Source organism: Stegodyphus dumicola, chromosome 9 (genome assembly GCF_044657685.1).
Source record: "Stegodyphus dumicola isolate Sdum_Otavi_A_Nest chromosome 9, ASM4465768v1".
Lineage (NCBI taxonomy): Eukaryota > Metazoa > Arthropoda > Arachnida > Araneae > Eresidae > Stegodyphus > Stegodyphus dumicola.
Window position 1 is genome coordinate 130,327,942 of NC_140776.1, and position 26,000 is coordinate 130,353,941.

At 32.5% G+C, this 26,000-nt stretch overlaps 1 protein-coding gene across 1 annotated transcript in view; it reads right to left on the reverse strand.

Moving 5' to 3' along the window:
* Window positions 1-26,000, reverse strand: part of LOC118197044 (acyl-CoA-binding domain-containing protein 5-like) — a 112,591-nt gene that overhangs the window by 21,233 nt on the left and 65,358 nt on the right. The window contains exons 2-3 of the mRNA XM_035368513.2: window positions 23,544-23,664; window positions 5,891-5,963 (exon numbers count right to left, since the gene is read on the reverse strand). Coding sequence (XP_035224404.1) covers window positions 5,891-5,963; window positions 23,544-23,664 — 194 coding nt within the window. The remainder of the gene's footprint in view (window positions 1-5,890; window positions 5,964-23,543; window positions 23,665-26,000) is intronic.

Here is a 26,000-nt window from a genome sequence, read left to right on the forward strand (position 1 = left end):
TCATGTCAAGCCCCCTTGTTAAAAATTGAATTGCTGCGTTGGACATAATATTGGGCTGATTCTGCTTAAATCCAATAAACAAGATTAAAAGAGGAGGTAACAAACCTGAAGACAAAATACTTCCTACAGATATGGGTTGTAACTTTCATGTCAAGCCCCCTTGTAATTACTTGGATTATTGGAAAAAGAAGGTGGTCTTAAATAAAAAGTATGCCAATTACTGAAATGATAATCTGGGTGAAATACCTTGAAAACTAAACACAATACAGTCAAAAGTCGTCAGGCGCCGCACTGACGCATGCGCATAGGCGTTTTACTCGTGTGCGCAAGACATTTACGACTGCGCATATGCATCTGCGCAAGTGCGGAATACGTTTTCGCGTGCGCGTTTAATGTATGACGGACGGTATAAGCTAAAATTATCTAATTATCTATTTCAGTTAATGTTGATAATTGCGTTGTTCCTTAATCTTCAAATTGGATCCGGCTTATTATTTTTTGCAGACTGTAAGAGCAATTTTCTAAAAGTAAGCTTGAACTTTCGATTATGTCAAATAGAATTTCCGATGCTGGAGCTCCCAAAGGATCTAGAAAACGAAAGTATGTTTCGATGTCCATCAAACAAAAAACGAATTGCTACAAAAAATGAATAAAAGCATATCCTTTGTTTATCTAACCGTTCCGAAATCTGTTTATCAATTTCACGTTGCTCTGAGCGGGGGGGGGGGACGTCGCGGCGCGCGATGAACTGGAAGTTGATCTGTCAACACTATCGTTATCTTCAGGGCAGATGTTTTTATTTTAGTCGGCTTATAATTCCTTACTAAATGTAGTATTTAATTTCGATGTACTCCGTCTTTGATATGATTTAAATCAAATTCCTCGTCATTATAAATATCACGAATACAAATCACATAGTTTTCTGGTTGCAATTTTCTAATTTCGGCTATGAGTAATGTATGCTTTACGCATCCGCGCGTTAAAAGAAATGTTTAATAAAGTAAACAAATAAATATTAGGCTTCTTTTTTGGTAAATTTGGATACCCTTTAGATCATAATTGCTCATTATTTTATAAATTACGGTTTCATATTTTTAGTTTTATAATTTCTGCATGCCATCTTACCAGATTTAAACTGATGATCTATAATCCGGAAAAATCGATAATCCGGAATCGCCGAAGTCCCGACGAGTCCGGATTAAAGACTTTTGACTGTATTACAGAATATCATATCCTGACTGCACATTAAAAAATGCAGTTCACTAACACTTATAAATAACATGGTACCATATTTTATTGACCACTACTGTATCTTTTATACAGTACTATATTTATATTTAGTACAGTACAAAGTCCGTAATCCGTACTCATCGGGACTTCGCCGATTCCGGATTAGGGGTTTTTCCGGATTATAGATCATCAATTTAAATCTGGTAAGATGGCATGGAGAAATTATACAATTAAAAATATGAAACCGTAATTTATGAAATAAAGAACAATTATGACCTAAAGGGTATCAAAATTTACACACACACACACACAAAAAAAGTGAAAGTCTGCAGTGAGAGGCAACAGTAATGGACTATTCATCAACGAGCATATCAATACAATTCCTTGCAATATGATCATTGACACAGGAGCTAATGTTACCATCATTCAGAAAAATTTAGCTCAACAATTTAAAGATAAACTCATTCGGACACCATGCTGCATTACCCTCCAAACGTTAAACGTGAACATCAAGTTTGGAAGTGCCGTCTTCTATTACACGGCATATGTAGCAGATATCGCACATCCTTGCGTACTCAGATTGGACTTTTCAAGAAAATACAATTTTCCCTTGGACTTCAAAAACAACAGACTGCTATCAGCATCAGAGAACACCACTATCCATCATCAGAAAGAAACCTGGAAACACCGACGTCTTGTCTGAAAGACCCTGCTCTGAAAGCTAGGGTGGAAGAGAAACGCCCGACTACAAAAAAAGTGTTGCTTGCATACAGGTTTGTAAAAGATTGAATGCACAAGTCTGATGAAAAGTTAATCAAATTTATTCTTATCACAAGAAATAAAACAAAATGATGAAATTTTTCCTCACAGATATTTGTGCAATACAGTACAAAGTCCATAATCCGGACTCGTCGGGACTTTGGCGATTCCGGATTATAGATCATCAATTTAAATCTGGCAAGATGGCATGCAAAAATTATACAATTAAAAATATGAAACTGCAATTTATGAAATAAAGAGCAATTATGATCTAAAGGGTACCAAAATTTACAAAACAAAGCTTAATATTTATTTGTTTACTTTATTAAACATTTCTTTCAATGTAAGTTGCTTCGTTTTTTGTGCTAATACTTTCTCTTTAATTCTATAAACAAACATAATTTCTTGTTCAGTTACAAAGTTCCACTGTTCAAGTTCTGTAATTGCTGTGTCGAGAATACAGACTACCTTGTCAATCAAAATTTTTTCGTTTTCAATAACGTTCTCTATTACTTTCTTCACTGTCGGAGGCCGCGCATGGGTAAACGCTTTACTGGCTTTACACGCATGCATAATGGATGCGCCCATCAAACGAGCATGCGTAAGTTTGTGGCTTTGAGGTCCGAATTATAGATCATTCTGGATAATGGACATCCGGATTACAAACTTTGTACTGTATAGTATTTTATAGAGTATTATATATTTGTAAAAATAATTTTATCAATGCTAACCTCTTTAAAGATCTTCACTAACCTCTTTAAAGAAAACAGTCAAAAATCAAGATTTTAAAATATTAAATAATTCTTTTTGTATTCTTAAGGGTTTTATTCATTAAGATAAATATAAAAATCTGACTTTCAAAAAAGAGTTTTAAATTTCTTCTTGAAACAGGCAATATTTTAACTTAAGCAACCTTTCTGGTTTGCAATCCTTTGGTTTCTAACGTACATAACAAATGAAAAATATTCTCTCAAAGAATAACAATACAAAAAGAACATATTTTTTTAATAATTTAAAAACATAAGCACATCAAAGATTTATTCCAGACAGGAGGTCAACGATAGCTTTTTAGAGACAAGAGATAGGCTCATTTTCATTCTACAAATATCAATTCCTGTTTCTCACCAGTGGGAAAAAAATTACGTTCCGAACACCCGATTTAAAATATTATGCAAATTGTATTGAATTCAAATTGCACATTTTTCATGTTTAAACTGCAGCAGATATACAAAAAATTCTTTACAAACTAAAGACAGGTATTTGTAATTTCTTCCCAAAAATTAGCATCTTATACAGTGTCTCATAAAAATGATCAGGCACAGCAATATTTGGTACTACTTTATATATAAAATCACCAGTAATGGTTTAGCTGATGCCAAATGGAATATCTTCGCTGGTAACCTTTTACGCCTCATTTTCAAAACAATTTGCAGCCATTTCTTATCAGATTGATTGTTTCTTTCAATACTGGTACACAATTACATAGAATTTTTACCATATAATTCAATTTTATGCTATAAGGACATTCACAGTAATTAAATCAATTAGGATGCAATGATACGGCTCACCTGAAGGCGAAAATACAGAAAAGGAAAGGTCAAAGGTTAAATTCATCAATTCTAATGAGAATGCACTAGCGAAGTAAAGCACTGCGGTTTTACGTAACTTCTGAGTAAGCTATTCGTACAAACTGAAATCATTCTTGCATTTAAACTTGTATTCCAAATTAAGATTAAACTTGAAATTAATGTAGATAATTACTGAGAGATTTAAGATTTTTGTAGTGTAGCTTACGTGAGATGAGATTACTTGGGGTCACGTGATATGAACAGGCGAATCAGGATGTTAAACCATGAAAAGCATAGTAAATTCTTAAATTTATGTCTTTTTACAAATTTATTGTGTTTATTTATTGGCTTTTTTACAAAATTTTAAATGATACTAAAATGGACAAAAAAAAAAAAAAAAAAAAAAAAAAAATCATAATAAAAAAATTCTTAGAAATAACAGTTGCTAACATTTTTTATGTGTAAACTGTATGTTGTTGCCAATAAAGTCTGCTTGGCTAGATTTGTGCCGGCAAAACGGAAAAGTACCCAATATTTTTAATTTTTTAAATAATAAGAGAAAAGCTTTGCAGTAAACGAATAAAGAATATTTTCCCCTTGAATACATATTTTCTTAGCTATCTCTTTGTACTGAATAAATTTGGAAAAACAAAATGGTAAATTTAAAAAATAGCGTTTTAGACTGAAATGGAAGAAAAAGATACCACAAAATTAATCAGACATTTTCATAATTTCTTATTAAAATCACTTGCAATGAATTTGTATGGAACAAATTTGTATGGAATTAAGTTTGGATAAAGAAGCTCGGCAAAACTCTAAAAATTGCTTGCTTTTATGATTCGAATTTTCTTTTTAGAAAATATTCGTTATTTTATTTGTTTTTTTTACAATGGCTCGATCACAAAAGGAAACATTGTTAGAAACCCACAGATTAGTTACTGATTTGCATCAAAATAGAAGGAAATCTATTAGAAAAATTGCCTATTTACTTAATTTAAGTGATTCTACAGTTTTTGGTATTAAGCATTATAAGATACAGAATAGCATTCAAAACAAAAGAAGACCTGGAAGAGCATTTAAGTTATCTCATGGAAATACTTTATTCTAAGGAATATTAAAAATAATCCAGGACTAAGTGCTCCTAAACTTGTTGCTGTACTTTGAGAATTATATGAAATATGAGTAAATCCAGAAACTGTAAGAAGAGTAATGTGATCTGCAAGGTATCATGGGCGAGTATCATCTAGAAAATTTTATGTCAGTAAAAAAACCCGAAAACGTTGCATCACTTTTGCAAAATCAATGAAACAAAGAACACCCGACTACTGGAAAAAAGTGTTGTTTGCTGATAACAGCAAATTTTACATCTTTGGCTAAGATGGATGAGTGTTGGTATGGAGAAAACCAAAAGAGGAGTTTGGGAAGCAAAACTTAGTATCAAGTGTTAAACATAGCGAAGGAGGAGCTATGGTATTGGGATCTAATGGCACATTCTGGTGTTGGTAATAGAGTTTGTAGATGGTATAATGGATCAGCATAAATACCTTCTTGAAGAGAAATTTGGCATTGTCATCACAAAAACTTAATATACAAAATAGTTTTAGGTTTTACCAGAACAATGATTCAAAGCATACTGTCCACAGTGTCAGACTCTGCCTGTTATATAAGTGTTCAGAAGTAATAAAGGCACCACCCCAATTATCAGATCTTAATCTTACTGAATATATCTGGCAGGAACTAGAAACGAAAATTCAAAAACAAAGCATATCTTCACAGCAGCAATGGAAAGCAGTGATTCAAGAGGAGTGGTATAAAATAAGTTCAGGGAAAAAAAAAAAAAAAAAAATGTGGAGACAAAGCCCAAAAGATTAAATGAAGTGAACAAGTATATTTTTTCTCATTAAAAAAATGGCATTAATTTCTGAATTTAATTTTCATCTTTTTGAAAATGTATTTACTATAAAAATGCTGGATTTATATATAATTAAAATAAAAACCTTTCTTTTTGTTTTAATTTACTTTGGTTTTTATGTTCATTAAATAATACAAAAAATCAAAGTGCCCAATCATTTTTGGGAGCCATAAATAAGAAACAAGTCGATATAAATTCCGTTTATAGAAACCTAAGTTATATACTATTATATTTTTACTCTTTTCCTCTCTAGAGAGACTAGACTTTTTTCTATGTTAAAATACATGACAGATATTTAATGTATTTTTTAATAAGATACACAGAATGTAAAACACCTTACAACAAAGTGCACAAATTACAAAAGAAAAGCCACATAAAATTCATGTGCAACAAATATTAGAAAACTGAATTTAATACATACCTTGACAAATTCATCGACATACTTTTGCATAGCTTCTTCTTTGGACATATTTCCTAGTTTATTCCATGCATCCCTTAGGAAGAATTAATAAATTAGAAGATAACAGAAAAATACAATAAAAAAAAATTTCACTGGATATTACGATCCAATTTGGCGCGTTTTAAAAAAATCGCCAAATCGGTTATTTTCGCGCGTTTTAGAAAATCGCTAACTCATCATATCGGCATATTATTAGATCGTTGCGAATTTGAATTAATTCTGTAAACATGCAAATAATGGGTAAAATGCAGAATCAATCACCCACTGCCTGACGCGTTTTTAAGAATTGCACATACTCGGTATCCATGTACACATCGACTTATTTTCACTTATAAAACTGCACAAAAATGGCATTACGCACTCCCTTGACTTTATCCATGTACACATCGACCTATTTTTCACTTAAAAAGTCAAAGGAAATTGACAAAAATTCTATTCATCTTATTCTTGTAAAAAGCGTCAAACAAATAAGTAGGCGATTCTGCACTTTACCCCCCTTCCCCCTCAAAATAGACGCGATTTCGCTCATTTGGCACCGACTGGACCGTAATCTCCAGTCTAGCCGTTTCATACTTTGTGCAAATAAAATTTTAGGAAAAGTTTGAAAATAAAAACAAAAAGTTAATTCAATATAATCAGTTTAAAAAATAATAATTTTATTAATTATTATTTGGAATTTTAGGACATGCACTCCCTAATTTCCATAAGTGCGGAATAAGGAAAAAATAGATGCATAACAAATGAAACTTAAATTGCAAAGCACAAAATTAAATATAAGGAATATTAGATGGATTGTAAAAATCTAAATATAGCACAAAGTTTGAAATCCATAGACCCAATATTTGGTATGATCTAATATCCAAACATCTACACCATTAGCAAAATAAAATGTACATATTTTTAAAATTTGATTTTAACGTAGTCCCAAAGGTCTCTTTTCCCACGATGTCAGCTATTCTCCTGGCAATGGACGCTCGAATTTACTTTCTATGTTGTCTGGCATTTAGACCGATATTTTTCGCTGTTCAAATTTGTTTCGTGGTAGTCTCGTAACATTCTCAATCGTTTTTCACGAGGCGAAAGCTTTCAATATTCGGTTAATCGACGTCGTGGCATTCTCTCATTTGAAAATTGATATGGACATCAAAAATGCTATAAAGCAAAAGTAATTCGGCGAAAACTTGAGGTCCGAGACTAAAAATCCTTTCGGACTAAAAATTTATATTACCCGCATTAATATAGTATTATTATTGATTCATTGATATATTATTATTGATTAAATATTATTATAGGAATAAAGAATATAATATTTACCAAGGACGGAAGTAGTCAACAACAGCCATGGTAACGAAAAAGCACGTGTGTAGTAAAACAATTTTTCTCTGGACTAGTTAAGAACCTACACCTGCTAAATAGGAAATCAAACTCTGGCCAATGACAATACGTTGACTGAAACTGTACTGACCTTGGCCACAAATATACTTTAAGCCCTTGAAAGAGTGTGGGGGTTAACATTTCTCGATCTGACCTAAACAATAAATGAAGCCCCATGACATATTTCTTAGGAGCGGAATGTTGCTCATACTGGTTTTCTTTTATTAGGAAGACAATATACAAGGAAGAAGAATTAGATTCCAAGAAACTTAAATTCTGCAAAATAAAACATTGCAAAGCAACCTTGCATTGCATTCTGCCAAAAACACTTAGATTCGCCAACAAAGGATGTTCATTACGTGATGTGCATCGCATTAGAGAGTAGCGTCTCCGTAGGCCGGTCCACACGACTACGCTCGAAACGTAGCTGACGAAATCGCTTTTACGTTACCAGCGAAAAAGCGTCCAAACGAGTACGCTTGCGAAGAGTGCGTTTAACCAACAGAATTATTTTGCGCAAAAATCACGTGGCGCTTTAATATAGCGTCAACGGGGCTGTATTTTGTTACTTCGCTGCGCTTCTATATGTTTGCGGCAAATTGCCCGAATCAAATGATTTTTTTGATAGCTGAAACTTTACTTCATTAAGCAGAGGCAACCCCCCCCCAAAAAAAAATGACGAGAACGGTTCCGAAAGATTTATTTAGAATGACCTGTTCAAAGAGATTTTTTTTTCTTTACTGCCTCGTTTGCGAAATTAATATCCGGAATTATTAAATTCCTACTATTAGCTCACACTCTCCGTATATCTTGTTCAAATTTTCAGTCGTTAATAAAATACTTTTTCTTCATCAAGTTCAAATACAATTTTTTTAAACTTGTAGTAGATGACACTTGATGTTAATACAGCTTTTTCACATATTAATTTTTTTTTAATTTAAAAAAAATTGTTTGTATTTTTATTTATTTTTTTAATTTTTCTTTGTGGACCTAAGTAGGAATTGACTTTTTTTTTATATTACTTGTTTTTTAATTACTTCAGGATGAGTATCGCCCAGTTTGACAGACTTGCAGATTCTATATTTTACTAGCAGCTTCGCTGCCAGCCTTAGTCTGGCTTTTAAATGTACCGGAAAAATGGCTGAAGGGAACATAATTAAATCATCACATTAAAATCTGCGTAGAATTTTACTCTGCAGAACAACTTCATAAAAAAAGTTATTACGTATAACAAAATTACAATGAAATAAGCAATATCCCTTAAAACAAATATTAATTATCCTAATAAATACATTAACCAACTTCCCTTTGCAAAATCTTAAGAATTGAAATGGTATAAAGGAGGTTAAGAACTTTGTTTCCTAAAAAAATCACTCAAAACTTTTCAATATCGTAAAGACAGTGAAATGAGTAATAAATAACATAAAAGAATACAAAAAACAAAAAATTCTGAAAAGCAAAGTATAATTAATGATATTTTATCTTATATTTTCAAGAGAAAAAAATTACAATGAAATAAGCTATATCCCCTAATACAAATATTAATTATCCTAATAAAAAAGAATAACCAACTTTCCGTTGAAGAAACAAAGATCATGCAAAACTTTTCAATATCTAACAAACAGTGAAATAAGCAAAAAATAACATGAAAGCAACTCAAAAAACATAAAATTCCGAGCAGAAATTTACTCTGCAGAACAACTTTATCAAAAAAAATATATATATATATATATATAAATGACAATGAAATATGCCAATCTCTTAAAAACAGTGACATAAGAAATACGATGAAAAATTGTTGCCAAACCCATATTTCTAAAAGAATAAAACTATTCAAAATGATGTGATTTCATCAAAAATCTATCAACAACAATACGACAGGAAAATTGTTGCCAAAATCACATTTGTGAAGATGTGAGAAGTGTACTCGGAAGCTTCATTTAAAAAATTCTTTAAAAATACAAAATATTATCATTTTTCCAAAATTCTTTTTGTAAAAGCAGTTGCAAGGATAAAAGTTTAATGTGTCCAAAAATCAAAGAAAAATAAAGTGTACATTTTTAAAAATAAACTTTTTTTAGAAAAATCCCGTTGAAAAGGTGTTTAGCTCACTTTGTTAAATAAATTCGTATTTACTCCATTTATTGAAACACGAAATTTATTTTAAGTTCGTAAAATAGCTAAGTGCCTACGTTTCATAACGATGTGAAAATGGAGAGTGTAGAGTAAAATCTCGCTTTCCTATAGCCCATTATGTCTCAAAATGATGCGATTTCGTCACAAAACATAAAATTTAAAAAAATCTAATTCGAATTTCGAAAAAATCGCTTCGAGGTGCACTGGCTCTTGTCTAGATGCACCTATGTACCAAATTTCGTAGTCGTGGGTCTATTAGCTTACGCGCAGCGCGAACAAAAGACACACACACACAGACAGACTTTCTTTTATTATATGTAGAGAAGATGAAAATTAGGATTTATAAAATTGGTTTGGAATACAGTTTAATTCTCTTTATATACACCATCCACCATATAATAAAACCAACTTCATATTTTTTTAACTCCCCCTCCCTTGGTCTCTTGTTTTTCTTTTTATTTATTTCTGAATTTACAATGAGGTTCAAACTTTGGACAGTTTATGAGAAATTATGTGCATGATAAAATATGCAATAAAGTAAAAATAGAGAATTTATAGATGAAACATGATAAAGAGATGCAAATATATTATTACATAAGGGTTTCTATTTGCAATGCACATTTTTAAACTAAGTAAAAAACAATAATGATAACGAATAAAATAAGATATGAAAACAATAATAATAATAATAGGTAAAATTAGAGTATAATGATTCATGATTAAATATTAAGAAACACGTTCAAAATGAGAAAAGCTAACTGAATTATATACTGTCTACGGGTGAGGCTCGAACTCACCACCTTTCCGTCTGCCAAGCGACGCGCTAACCACTCAGCTATCTGTGACAGCAGTGTTTGGCAAAAGAATGTAACAAGTAGAAGTCACTGCAACGGCAATTTAATTCAACTTCAATAAATGATTGCTGTATGACACAAGTTGTAACTTTCCTCCAAAATTTCGTAATTGTATTTTATTGAATACTCTTTCACAGTCAACTGCTTTATTTTAGAAGTTGTTATATTGAAGTTAGTTTTTGGTGTATTTAATATTATAATATTTATAGAGCTTTTTATTACACATGATATAGCCAATATTTATAATAATTAAGGAGAATTTTGTGAGGCAGAAACTTTGATATCGTAGAAACTGTAATTTATTTAGGTTTCTATTACTTACGGTGCTATAAACAGGTGAAGCATATGGATATACTGGTCGGATCATTGCTTTATAAATATACAGTTTTCCCTTTAATGAAAATTTTAAATTTATACCAATATATACGGTTTGAGAAATCTGAAGATGGCGTGAACAATGCTGATTATTTTATAGCTGTATACAGTTATGATATTTCTAAGCAAAAACTCATCTCTGTGTGGTTCTGACGCCATATTGAAACAGGTAAGCAAGAAGGTTTTCTGATTATGACACGTGATAAGAACTCGGTCGGCTATTGGCTAGAACAGGAGGGAACTCAGTTTTACGTCTTCTGCGTCACGCGAATTTACGCATGGACCTTATAAGAAATAGACTAGCCCAAACGGGTTTTCTCCCTTGTCTGAGGCGTTCCCGGCTGTCACCTTGATCACGTCCGGAGGAGTAGGGACGACTTGCAGAAATTTAACATTGATTGCCTATTGCAGCGTGTATAAACTGTCAAAAAAAAGCTAGTTGTAGCGCCTCATTTCACAAATTAGAATTTCTACATATTTTCATTTTTGAAATTGAGATTGGTTTTTAAAAATTTAGCATATTTATCAAGCATAATTAGCGTTCCAAATAATTATAAAGCTATTGCATGATTTCAGGGCTCGATATTTTTTTAGCTTTTCCTATGCTGTAAGGAAATTTGTAAATACTTCTTTTAGAAAATAATATTTTAAATCTGAACTAATAGAAAATTTCAAACAAGCAATTTTCTCTTGCAATTTTTATGCTTTTTATTGGTAATAATAAATAAAAATAAAATAAGTAAAATATTTAAAACGAATTTTTGAAAGTTTTGTTTAAAATTCTAAATTGTGCTCCTTTTTTTAAATTATAGATGAGTATTATAGCACAATTTCTATAAAGGAATTTTATTTGAATCATATTTCATAATAAAACATAGTGATAAACACTTTTGACTCCTTAATTTTTATACACTTAATTCTAATATTAAAATTGTATTTAACCGTAATAATTAATTTTGCTTGTATTTTATAGTGATTATTTTTTAAATTTATTTTTAGTTCTGCGTAAAATTTTTTTTTATTTACTGTTAATTTACTTTATTAGCTCGAAACGGCTGTTTCACTATAAATAAATGTCCGTGTCTCCTTGCAAATTGTTGTTACCAAATATTACCGCCTTGTATTATATTTAAAGAAATTAAATAATGAAGAATCTGCATGAATAGATATATGTTTCTCGCACTGTGACAAAACCGACGGAATCTAGAGCCATCAAATTTTGAATAATGTAATCCTCACCCGAGCATGGGCATCTGGATGGTCGAGTTTTGAATTTGTTTTAATCTATTTCATATTTTGTAAAATTTTAACGAATTTTTTATTAACAAACTCAACGAGTTGAAAGCGAGCAATGGTAACACTGTACGGAAAATAACATTTTTATCTCCAGTGCGGAAATTCTAAAGATATGCTGTTTTCATATGTATGTGGTTTACGGGCGAAGAACATGATATTCAATAATTATAGGTACCACAAAATGTTATACTCCGAATTTTATAAATTACTAAAATAAATAATCCACTTTAATGTTAATAATTTAATGATCATATAATCAACTAAATAATCGTTTTATAATGTTATTATAGTTTTGAAAATCACTGCCTGAAAATGTTCATTAAATTAAAAAAAAATATATCAAATCTTGTTTAATTTTACCTGATTTATTTCAAAGCATCTCGTACTATCAATATAATTTAATTTTAATTTATTTTTACGCAAAATGAATTTCATAAATTTTGTGCTTAGAGTTTTTCCCTTTTTACCAAAGTGAAAATGTTTGTACAAGAATTAATTACGCCTGAAAAAAATGCGCGAAATGCAGAAAAAGTGCTTTAATGATATATATTAAATCCTGTTTGGAAAAATCTGTGGCTTTCATAATCTCATCACTATACAACGTATCACATTTAATAATTAAAAAGAGTTATGTGATACAAACGCCATAGGTTTCAGTGTTAAAGTAAACCAGATCGTCCCTACTCTTTCTTGCCGAGATGTTGGTGACGCGCGCCCCGCCCACTGGGTTAGTCTATTTCTTATAAGGTCCATGAATTTACGCCGGCGTCAAAAAAGTTGCGTCAACTACGTCGCGAGCGTACTCGTCCGACACCACCGAGACTTAGAAGGCCGTATCACTCCCCTCGCTACGTCATCTTACGTCACGATGAGGAGACCATGGACCTTATAAGAGATAGACTAACCCAGTGGGCGGGGCGCGCGTCACCGACATGTCGGCAAGAAAGAGTAGGGACGATCTGGTTTACTTTAACACTGAAACCTATGGCGTTTGTATCACATAACTATTTTTAGTTATTAAATGTGATACGTTGTATAGTGATGAGATTATGAAAGCCACAGTTTTTTCCAAATAGGATTTAATATATCTCATTAAAGCACTTTCTACTGCATTTCGCGCATTTTTTTCACGAGCAATTCGTGTACAAACATCTTTACTTTGGTAAAACGTTAAAAACTCTAAGCACAAAATTTACGAACTTAATTTTGCGTACGAATAACGTAAAATTAAATAAGATTGATAGTACATGAAGCTTTGGAACAAATAAAGCAAAATTAAACAAGATCTGATATATATATATTTAAATTTTATGAGCATTTCCAGGCAGTGGTTTATAAAATTATTATAATATTACAAGACGATCATTTATTTGATCATATGATTGTTAATTATTAACATCATATGATGATTATTTATTTTAATAATTCATAAAATTCGGTGCATAAACTTACCTCAGTGTAATGAAAATAAGTAAATAAATAAAGTGTGGAAGCACTCAGATTTTATGTTACGCTCAAAGGGACGTTTTTTAACGCTTTGTGTGTTACCTCTATTTATTGAATATCATGTTCTTCGCATGTAAACAACACAAAATTCAATTCAACAGCAGTATCACAAAATATATGAAAACAGCATATCTTTAGAATTTCCGCGCTGGAGAAAAAATGTTATTTTCCACACAGTGTTGCCATTGCTCGCTTTGAACTCGTTGAGTTTCTTAATCAATAATTCATTAAAGGTTTACAAAATATGAAATGGATTAAAGCAAATTCGAAATTCGGGTGGAGGATTACGTTGTTCAAAATTTGATGGCTCTAAATACCGTCATTTTTTCACGATGCGAGAAACATGCATGTATTCATGCAGATTATTTATTATTAAATTTCTTTAAATATAATACAAAGCGATAATATTTGGTGGCAACAATTTGCAAAGTGAAACGGACGTTTATAATGAAACAGAGCAAAATGCCGTTTCGAAACTAATAGCCTTTCTCGACTACCACCCCTTTGGGCTAATAAATTAAATTCACAGTAAATAAAAAAATCTTATGCAGAATTAGATTTAAATTAAAAAAAATAATCACTATAAAATGTTAGCACAATCAATTATTACAGTTTACAATTTTGACATTAGAATAAATGTATAAAAATTATTAAGGTGTTAAAAGTGTTTATCACTATGATGCATTGTGAAATATAATTTAAATAAGACCCCTTTATATAAAATATGCTATAATATTCGCCTATAATCTTAAAAAAGCAGCACAACTTAAAATTTTAAACAAAAACTTTAAAAAAATTCATTTTTAGGTATTTTAGTATTTTTTACATATTTAGTATTTTTTACATATACAGCAATAAAAAGCATAAAAATTATAAGAGAGAATTCTTCGTATGAAATTTTCTATTAGTTCAGATTTTAAATATTTTCTAAAAGAAGTAGATAAAAATTTCCTTACAGCATAGAGAAAGCTAAAAAAATAGCCAGGCCTCAAAGCATGCAACAGCTTTATAATTATTTGGAACGTTAATTATGCTTGATAAATATGCTAAATTTTTAAACATCTATCTCAGTTTCAAAAATAAAAATATCTAAAAATTCTTATTTGTGAAATGAGGTGCTACAACCAACTTTTTCTTGACAATTATACCAACTGCAATAGCCAACCATTGTAAGTTTCTGCAAGTCGTCCCTATTCCTCCGGATGTGATCAAGGTGACAGCCGGGAATGCGTCAGAAGAGGGAGAAAAGCCATTTGGGTTAGTCTATTTCTTATAAGGTCCATGGAGGAGACCTCTTGCGACTCGTAGCCTTGACCTTTGACTGATATGTTCACCAGCTCTCAGTAGTCTTGGTGTGATGGTTCGCCATTGCTGTATTTTTGTATCTCCTGTAGAAAACGTTTTTCTCTTCCTTTTGTTTTACGCTTACGTTTTGGATTAAACATACATCATGCCAGCTAGATGTTGCGTCCCTGGATGTAAAGGAAACTACAAAGGGCAGCCCAAAGTGTCGATTTTTCGTTTCCCGAGGGATCCAGATCTAATGGCGATCCATTGAAAAAACTTCCAGCCTACGAAAGCTTCTAAGGTAAGAAACATATGTTTTCTTGATTACTGATTACTGTCTATCATACTAAATATCAATCTGCTCATTATATATTTTAATGTATTCCATATCATTCACTGTATTTATGCAACTGAATTTTTTGGTCTAGGTAAGAAATATTTTCAAAAGAATTAAGAGGAAAAAAAAAATTTAGCTATATATTTTTGTATGCAAAATGTCAGATGATTTGAAAACTGAATAATAAAATACTTTTTGGGGAACATATATTTGTAATAAAAAAATTTATGATTATCCTAGTTATAATTCTAATCTTTTTACGAATCGTTAATTTTAGAAAATGTTAATTAAATCGTTAAATAATTTAAGTATTGTAACTAACAAATATTTAGAACATGCCATAGCAATCTAGAGTGATATTGACATAAGAGAACTCCAATATTAATTATAATATATATTAAAAATGTAGCATTTTAGGCCCAAAATATTTTAATACTTAGTTCACATAAAAACTGAACAATTGACGTCTGTTCTCAAATTCAGTGATAGTTAAAAGAGACCAATTGTAAAACATTATGAAGTATATTAGTCAAAACTGTATTTATAATTTTAAAAATGTAAAAAAAAGAAGAAAATTTCCATTAAATATATTCTTGAACTATAATGATAAATATTTTAAAAGTATATGTTCACTAAAATTTAGCTTCGAATTTAAGCTAATAAAGAATCTGGCAAAACCATTAAATTTTAAAATAACCATATTTTGTTTTCTTGCTATAAGAAGTAATTTTTTGAACTTACTGATTAATGAAAATTCTTGATTTTCAATTAAGCTAATAATTTTTACTTAAATACACCTATTACAACATTTTAGAAAGGTTTTAAAAAAAAAAAAAAAAAAAAAAAAAGAATTTTTTTCCTTATAGAATTTTTATGAGGATTCTAATTGTCTCTTTTATTTCATTAGGTCCGTGAGCTTCATTTTGCTGCATGTGACATTGAAAGAGTTTCAGAAATCTACGATGAAAGAACCGGCAGAAAAGTGACAGCAGTTTTACAGCATCCTCGTCTAGCATGCAATGCTGTTCCTACAAAACTTCCTAATTGTGCAGCTTATTTGTCGAAATACTGTAAGAAAAGAGAAAGTTTTGACTGCAAGAAACAAAGATTGGAAAACAAGGCTTTAGAAACTGCAATTACTGAAAGCATAAAATCCAAAGAAGACTATGACAAAAAAATGACATTTACTAGACTTTCTGAGCTCTCTGAAAAGTTGTGCTTAATTAGTTTGCCAGAACAGTGGTCCATCATTCAGAAATCGGATATTATCATCTTTGCTTTGATAACTTTACAAACTGCACCATGTATTGCAGCATCAGTAGTGGTGACTGAAGGGCTTGATTTAAATATTTACATTGAAGGCATTCAAGCAACAAAGTTAGGAAATACTGTCATACCTAAAAACATAAGTACTAACTGTAATGATGTTACAGCAGTTATTGAGAAAACAAATGCTGTTTGTTGTAATCTTTGTCATGAAAATGATTCAAAACTACACATGGTACAAACGTTGCTAGATGATATATTAGAAATTAATTCAGGTGTTGATAACTTGCATATGATACAGTTCATAAATGACCAAATAGGTCTTTTAATGCAGAAAAAAGTATGGAGGCATTACAGTACGGATGTCTTAATCTTTTGCTCACTGCTTTATTCAGTATCTCCTCATGGATATCGTTTCATAATGTCTTCCGGAAACATGATCTTGCCGCATCCAAGTACCCTGCGGAGATTATGTTCTTCATTTCAACTAAACCCCAAAATGGAACAGCATGATAGTAAATTTTTGTCATATATTGAGTCTAAGTTCCCATTATTACAACAAAATGACTCATGTGTTGCACTTTTGATGGATGAAATACATATCAAGCCCTTTTTTGAATTCAAAGGAGGAAATGTATATGGTTCATCACATGACAGTGTCCATGCAGCTACCATAGCATACGTATTTATGATTCAAAGTTTTCTGTCGTCTTATAAAGATGTTGTTCATATTTTACTTATTGCAAAAATAACAGCTGAAGAACTGTTTCTGTGCCTAAAAAAAAATAATTCTCAAACTGGAGGAAATTGGTTTTATGGTGATCACAGTAGTGAGTGATAACAATTCTATTAATTCAAAAGCAATTTCTTATTTTGCCAGTCCACCTAAAATATCTATAGTTTATAAACATCCTGCCAATATATTGAGACCGTTATTTTTTGCTATTGATAGTGTTCACATCTTAAAATGTATCCGAAACAACTGGCTCAACCAGAAAAAAACTTCAAAGTGTTTTCATTTTCCAGACTTTAATGCTTGTTTCGACTCAGATTCAAATGAACTTGTTCTTAAGGAAAATATGCAAATGCTAACAGCATCTTTTTCTGCTTTAAAACAAATGAATCAGCTAGAAAGTTGTGAACCATTACTCAAATATAATTATGGTTTGACTTTAAAAGCTCTCAATCCCCCAAATTTAGAGCGCCAAAATGTAGCTTTAGCTTTAAAAATATTTAACAAGTTTGTTTCTGAAGGACTTCGAGAATTGGGACAGAAGTATGATATTCCATACTACAGTCAAAAGTCGTTAATCCGGACTCGTCGGGACTTCGGCGATTCCGGATTATCGATTTTTCCGGATTATAGATCATCAGTTTAAATCTGGTAAAATGGCATGCAGAAATTATAAAATTAAAAATACGAAACCGTAATTTACGAAATAAAGAACAATTATGATCTAAAGGGTATCAAAATTTACAAAAAAAAAAGCTTAATATTTATTTGTTTACTTTATTAAACATTTCTTTCAATGTAAGTTGTTTAAGTTGCTTCGTTTTTTATGTGATAATGCATTCTCTTTAATTCTATAATCAGACATAATTTCTTGTTCAGTTACAAAGTTCCGCTGTTTATAATTGCTGTGTCGAGAATACCGACTAATTTGTCAATCGAAATTTTTTCGTTTTCAATAACCTCTGTCACTTTCTTCGCTATCGGAGAAGCGAATTATAATGACGAGGCATTTGATTTAAATCATATCAAAGACGAAAACATCTGCCCTTAAGATAAGGATAGTGCTGACAGATCATCTTCCAATTCATTGCACGCCGCCGCGGCGTTAAAGATAAACAAAGTTTAGATAAACAAACGTTAAAGTTTAGATAAACGAAGGATGTGCCTTTATCCATTTTTTGCAGCAATTCCACTTTTTGTTTAATGGACTCCGAAAGATACTTTCGCTTTGTATATCCTTTACATATTAGTAAATATATATCGGAAATTCTATTTGACATAATCGAAAGTTCAAGCTTACTTTTATAAAATTGCTTTAACAGTCTGCAAAAAATAATAATCCGGATCCAATTCAAAGATTAAGGAACAACGCAATCTGCAACATTAACTGAAATAGATAATTATATAATCTTAGCTTAGCTTATCCCGTCCGTTATACATTAAACGCGCATTCGTAAACGTATTTTGCGCACGAGCACACACAAATTCGTAGCAGTAAAGGTCTTACGCGCATGCGTCAACGCGACGCATGCGCAGAAAGTTTGTAGCTTTGAGTTCCGAATTATAGGTCATTCCGGATTATGGGTGTCCGAATTAACGACTTTTGACTGTATTCCTCAACTGCAGATTTTATAGAAATAATATGCACATGGTTTGATATCGTAAATGTGAAAACACCATTCAAAGGTATTAGGTTAAGGAATGTTTATCAGAAGCCTATGACTTTAAGTGACGCAGATGAAAGATGTCTCTTTCTGAAAAAAGTTCTTGCCTGGATTGACGCATGGCATTATAAAAATTGTTCTATGGGAGCACTTACCAGAGAAACAAACTTTGCCTTTTCTCATACAACGCATGCTCTCCTCGAATTAACCAGATATTGTATAAAGGAATTAAAATTTAAATATTTCCTGCCAGGCAAAGTTCAGACAGATGCTCTCGAAGACAGATTTGGCCAGTATAGAAAATTATCTGGCTCACAATATAATGTAGCAATAACACAGATATATGAATCAGAGGGCAAGCTGCAGATGCAGAATTTCTTACCTTTGATTCTTGAATCAAAAAAGTTTGGAAAAATTGAAATCAGAAGTTTTGATACAGATAATATTGACCTCATTAATACTGACAAGAATTTTATTAGTGCCTTCTGTACGTTACAAGTAACTCAAAATGAACTGGATTCTATCAATGTAATGCCACTCATAACATATCTCGCTGGATATTGCGTATATAGATTTCTGAAGACTGTGAAATGTGAGTATTGTCGGGAAAACCTAACTTTAGACAAAACTTTGGAATTGGATGAAGAATATCGTTTCATACTGAATATGGACCGAGGCGGACTACTATGTCCACAACCAGATGTAATAACTGTGTAAATTTTGTATCATTTTTTTTTCACAACTTTCGATGGAAACTATCGATGGAAAAAGAATGTACAATTTTAATCCACTTCCTCAAAATGATGATTTATTAATAATAAGCAACACTCATGAGATGGCTCTACCTAGCATGCAGGGTGGTTCAAAACTATATGGCAAAAACGTAAAGGCAGGTAGAGGGAACCTCAATAATCAGATTTCGTATAGAAATGTGTGTGCGGTGCCACAATAAATTAGCTAGCACGTAAAGCAGTATGAAACGTGGGAAATTGAAAAGACAAGTAAAGACAAAAGAAAAAAATACTAACAGTTTACAATATGGATAAATATATGGAGAAGTGTGGCAGACACTTATTGTTTAACCATTGCCAAATGCTCGAACACCAATAGCGATAAAAGATTCACAGCAACGGCGCATGGATCGGCGTACATTAGAAAAGACGTCAGGCATGTAGAGCACATGTGCAGCAGCAACAGACAAGCGAGCAACAAGATTTTCTGCAGATGTGACTGGACTCTCCTACACGAGGTTTTAAGACTCTAAAAAATAAATCCAAGCAGGTTAAATCAGGAGAACGCAGTGCCAGGGAACTGGTCTGCTCCATCCTATCCAATGCTGGCCGTAGATACGTCCAGGTCATTCTTGATGTTTCGGCTGAAAAGAGCTGGGGCTCCATTGTGCTGGAACCAAATTCCTTCGCGAACGGCTGGAGGAACATCAACGAAAAGTTCAGGTAAGACCTCCTGTAGGAAGATGCTATACGTGTGGCCAGTTAAATGACTGGGTAGAATGTATGGTCCTATTAAGTTACTGTGCACAATGCCTGCCCAAACATTTATGGAAAACCTTTCTTTGTAGGCGTGTGTTATTGTGCATATGGGTTACCATGAGCGCACAGGTGAGAATTATGAATGTTACACATCTTTGACCGCGTAAAGGTTGCCTCATAAGTGAATAAAACATCTGCAGCAGGGAAAGTTTGAGTGCCTGCCGACTGCTGTAGGTACCAACGAGTAAAGTTGAGACGTGGAAGATAATAGTCAGGGGCCATTGTTTGCACTCTCTGTGGATGTATTCAGTATCCATGTAAAGTCCTCAAAACAATTGTATGGCTCACACTCAGCATACATCCTATAGCTCTCGAGCTTGACGAAGGATTATCCCCTACTGTGTGTAGTATTCTTTCTTCCACTGCAGGAATTTTGCGATATCTTCCAATGTCGTTATCACGCCTGGACACATAAAACGATCTACCTGTGATGATCTACCTCGATGAAGACCCTTGAATGTTCTACTATCCGGCTGATTCCTCTCCGTCCTCTCCCTGTACATCCTTTGAGTTGCAAATGAATTTCATTGTGCAGGCCCATACATGAAATGTATGTCAGCAAGCTCTGCATTGGGGTAACGATGCACGCTGCTCAAGATCAGTGGAGGAAATGAAGAATTCATTTCTTTTTCCCACTATTTCCGGGTGTACCGGCTATCATGAATTAATAAGTACACTGCAGGTATAGCAAATGCATGGGTGTGTCCGGAGGACAGGATGCAAAGTGAAAGAGGGTGTGACTACTTTGTCACGTGAGGCTATAGCGGCATCCGGTAGGCTGGAGAGATGCTGGTCCAAGTTTCAGAAACAGTGTGCATTTTAAAAAATATTCAGGAGCAGTCAAAGATATGTGTTAGTAGAGGTCTTCTGATTGGCTGTTGAGACGATTATGCGAAAATCATGGAAAATTTGCTATTTAATCAATTGCAGAGACGTATGTAGTAGAGATTGCATGTGTTTTTTCTCTTCTTCCTGATGGTTTTAAACCACTGAGCTCCATCACTTGTGATTTTAGAGATTAAGCTCTCATCAGATATTTTCTCTTTCTGTCGTCATTTGAAGCCTGATGATTGCGAAGTGAATATCGAAAGCTTTATTAAATCACATTTGTTTTTCTTTGTTTTTAATGTATCATTTTTATATCCTGTATGTAACACGCACCCGTAAATTTCGATCTTATATATATTGGGATATACAGATTCATACTATGGGAAATGACTCACAAATTACTGTGACATAATTATTTCACATTAGACAGCTGTTGATACTATATTGAAATGTTGGAAAAGCACTTTTAATTCATTTTCAAAATCTGATATATTTTAGGTTCTTGGATTTTGTGTCTAAATTTGCAAAATCTGAATTGCAAAAATACAGGGCTAGCTTACAGGATTCATTCATTTTGAAACGCTATATTTTAGTATTACATGTACACACATGACAGATACATGAAAAGAACCATAAGCTCACTAAGTTTATACATCCTCTACAAATGTTCAGTCTGTGCCCCTTTGTGACATGACATACGTCCAGACGATAATCGAGCTTATTTTGTAACATAGTCCTGTTAGCTGCCTGCATTGCAGCATTGATGCATTCTTTGAGCTCGACTGAGGATTGTGGTAGTGGGGGAACGTAAACAAGGTCCTTAATGCACCCTCACAGGAATAAGTCGCAGGGCATTAAATCAGGGGACCTGGAAGGCCACAGGAACAAAGCTAGGTAATTCTCGCCAATACACCCAATCCAGAGATGCGGAAATTCATCGTTTAGGTAATCATGAACTGGGATGTGCCTCGGAAGAAAGCCCTCATGCAAGTTCTCCAGATCTCTTCAATGAGCGGCAGAGATAACGGACTGTTTGTCGAAGGATACATGAACAAGCATTCTTGTAAGATGGTCAGAGATACAGAAGCAAATGTAACCATCGTAGAACAGATATAGCTCGGAATTGAACGAAACGTTACGCGAATCCTAAAAGTCAGCACTGAGTTCCGGAAACAACTAGAACATGTACCGGTCACAATTTGCTCGACGAAGAAAAACAGGTCACACATCTTTGTTTGCGACACTGCACAGAAGACATTCACCTTTGACAAATCTCTTTCAATTGTCACAACTGCAGGTGGACATTTTCGACAAGTATTAACCTCGTACTGACACACTGATCGGAAAGATAATGGACTAGCGTTGCCCATGGAATACACAACACAAATTCCTTGAGTTTGTGGTTCTTTTCATATATTTTTCATGTGTATAAGTGTAATACTTTTGAAAATGAATGAATCATTTATGCTAGCCCTATACTTTAGATTCCTGGGTTTTGTGTCGAAGAATATTTGCAAACTTCACAGAACCGCTGACCAGCTATTATTCCTATTAAAATGATTAAGGCAAATCATAAGAAGCTATCTGTCTAAAGTGAAGTATAAATAACTTCATGGTTGACTTTCTAAGAAGCATTGGCTTATATTCAGGTTACACATGGGAAAAACACAAAAATCATATTCATTCAACATGTTTAAGCAAAATACTGGGATTCGGTTATCTTATACATTTGGCCTTTAGTGGGTTTCACCTGCTATTTAGATCTTTCTTCTTTCAACAAACAGTTCTTAATACATCAAAGGAATGGCTTTACCATTCAAATCTTTCTAAGATATAAAAGAAATTTCTTTTTTTCTAAGACATAAAAGTGGTGTCTAGATTTGCTTCCCTAAACTGGACTTATCTCTGTTTTTCTAGGAAACAAAATTTACTTTAGAATGTTCTACACAGTAACTGCCAAATGCAGACTTGCAGAACTTAATTTTGCACATACCTGTTATCTTAATTGTCTCCATGTAATTTGCCTTTGAAAATTCATTCTTTAATAAGTAAAACATTACTTGGACGATTAAAACCCGAATCCATTAGCACAAATCATCATTTATCATACTTAATTCAGGCATCACCGCAGAAATATTAGTAGTTTATGAGATGGATTAAACAAATTCCTTGAATAATGGGTATACAGAAATACAAATAAGTAAAATTTACTTTAAAACATCCCAAAACTTCTGTCAGAAAATTTGCTATAAACAAAGGATTACAAGACATCAGTTTTTTTTAAATACTGAAATATATTTCAAAGAATTTTTAGATACTCACCTTCAAATATCATTAAGACAAATATAAATAAGAATTCACATTCCTTTAATAATAATATATAATATATGTTAAAAAAAATCACATACCATTTTGCTCTATTTACTACGTCCCAAAAGCCAGGTTTTGGTAATTCACATGGCCCATCAACAGCTTGTTTGTAATATGAATAAAACTTCAATCTGAGATCATTTGATGGCTGAATAAAACCTAAGAGAAGGAAATTTTACATTTAGCCATTAAATTTTATATATACATATATTAGGTTATTTCACGAGCAGAAAACTGAAGTTAATATGCAGAAACCCCATATTTATAATGGGGTTCCTTCTGCATTAATACAGTTTAATGTAAGTAATGTTATGTAACACAATTTAAGTAACTTGATGTGTTATTTATATTATATTTACATAACCATAGTACAGAGTTAAATATTAAATGTTATCTGCATACATCGTCTGACCAGCTACAAAACATTTCATTCTAAAATATATTTTACAGAAGTACACTGCGCAAAGAAAAGGGGGGACAGTTCTATATCTCTCATTCTACTGGGCCGATTGACTAATTTCAAACTGCGTTTTCATGTCTCGATTGCGCGATTTAGGTTTACGAAGTGTGACAAAAAATAAATAAATAAATAAAATAAGTGTGTAAAAAGAGTGGAGTTGGCAACAACTGTTTTGATGACGTCATGCCACACACACCCTTTATCCATGCGTCCAGTTTCGACTTAATCGATCACGCCCAGTTGGGCATACAGCGTCAATGAGTGAAATCATGCAACTGCATTCTGCCGGAAAAATGTCTGATGTAGAAACTGAATTGCAAATCAACATCAAGTTTCTTGTGAAACTTAAGAAATCAGCCACGGAAACATTTCAGACGTTAGCCGAGGCTTATGGAGATGAAACTTTGTCTCGTGCACATGTGTTTGAATGGCATTAGCGGTTTCCAAGGGGAAGGGACAGTGTTAAAAGTGTGGAAGATGATGAACGTCAAGACATGAAAATCTAAGGCAATGTTAATTGTCCTCTTCGACATTAATGGAGTTTTAATGATTGAGTGGGTTCCCAGTGGTCAGACTGTTAATCAATACTACCATATTGAAGTACTGAAAAGAGTTCGTGAAAAAATTAAGAGAGAAAAAAAAAAAAAAAAAGGCCACAGTTGGGGAGTGACGATGCCTATTGCTCAGGACAATGCACCTGCTCACACAGCCCTATCTGCCAAGCAGGTATTTCTGACTAGCAAAAACATTACTGAGCTGGGGCATCCTCCTTATTCACCTGATTTGGCTCCATGAGACTTTCTTTTATTTCCTAAGGTTAAACCTTGCTTAAAGGGAATCCATTTTACCTCATTTACATAGCTTCAGGCAGAAACGGAGAATCCCCTGAAGGGCCTTCCAAAAACCTCGTCCCAGAACTGTTACCAGCAGTAGCAGCACTGAATGCATGAATGCTGAAGGGGGCTATTTTAAAGGTGATATTGTCACAGAGAACTGATTCTGTAAGGACAATGATTTATTGGACCAGTTTTTTTTTTTTTTTTTTTTTTTCCACTAGCACACCTTGTATATACAACTTTGTTCTAATATAGGTATTTTGACACAAAATCGGACTTTTTCTGAAATGGCATGCCAATTTTTTTCCATATTTTGATTCTAAGACTCAAATTATGCCAAACTGCCAAGTTTTCTAAAAATCGCATGAGTAGTTTTTAAAAAATTAGCTCTAAAATTTTAGCTCCTCTATGCTAATTGATTTTGATATATATTTATTAGTATCTCTTTTTTTTTAAATTAAACTTACTTGATTCCTTCTTCACAGTTCGAAATTTAGGCTTAATTCAAATATAATTCGCACATTTTTTATGATTTATTTTTTAAATATTTTTTATAAATATTTCGAAAAAAATTTTGTATTATAACCTATAAAATTTTTAACGTCATCTAAAGCAGATGTATTTCTAGGCACACCTGCAAAATATTAAGAGTTTTTTATTCAAAATTTTCTAAGATATACGTGAATTTACATATTGGAGCGCTTTAAAATTTGGCATAATTTTTTGAGCGATAATAAAGCCAAACGATAATACGCACTTTGTTAAAATTATTAGTCCAAAGGGGCAATTGCCTTGAAGGACTATTAATTTCGTTTTGGCATTTCGCGTCGAAAACTTTAAAAGGCTGTATCACTTTTCAAATCGTTGCCACCATATATTATCGCCCTGTCTTATATTTAAAGAAATTAAACAATGAAGAATCTGTATAAATGTATGCATGTTTCTCGCATTCTGACAAAACAGCGGTACCTAGAGCCATCAAAATTTGAATAACGTAATCTTCTATAGAATATGGGCATGTGGAAGCCCTAATTTGAATTTGAAATTTGTTTTATTATTGATTTCAGATTTTGTAACACTTCAACAAATTTTTGATTAAAAAACTAAACGATTTCAAAGTGAGCAATGGCAGCACAGTACGAAAAAAAATATTTTTTTTTTTATATACAACGTGCAAGACTCTGTTTCGGAAAATCTAA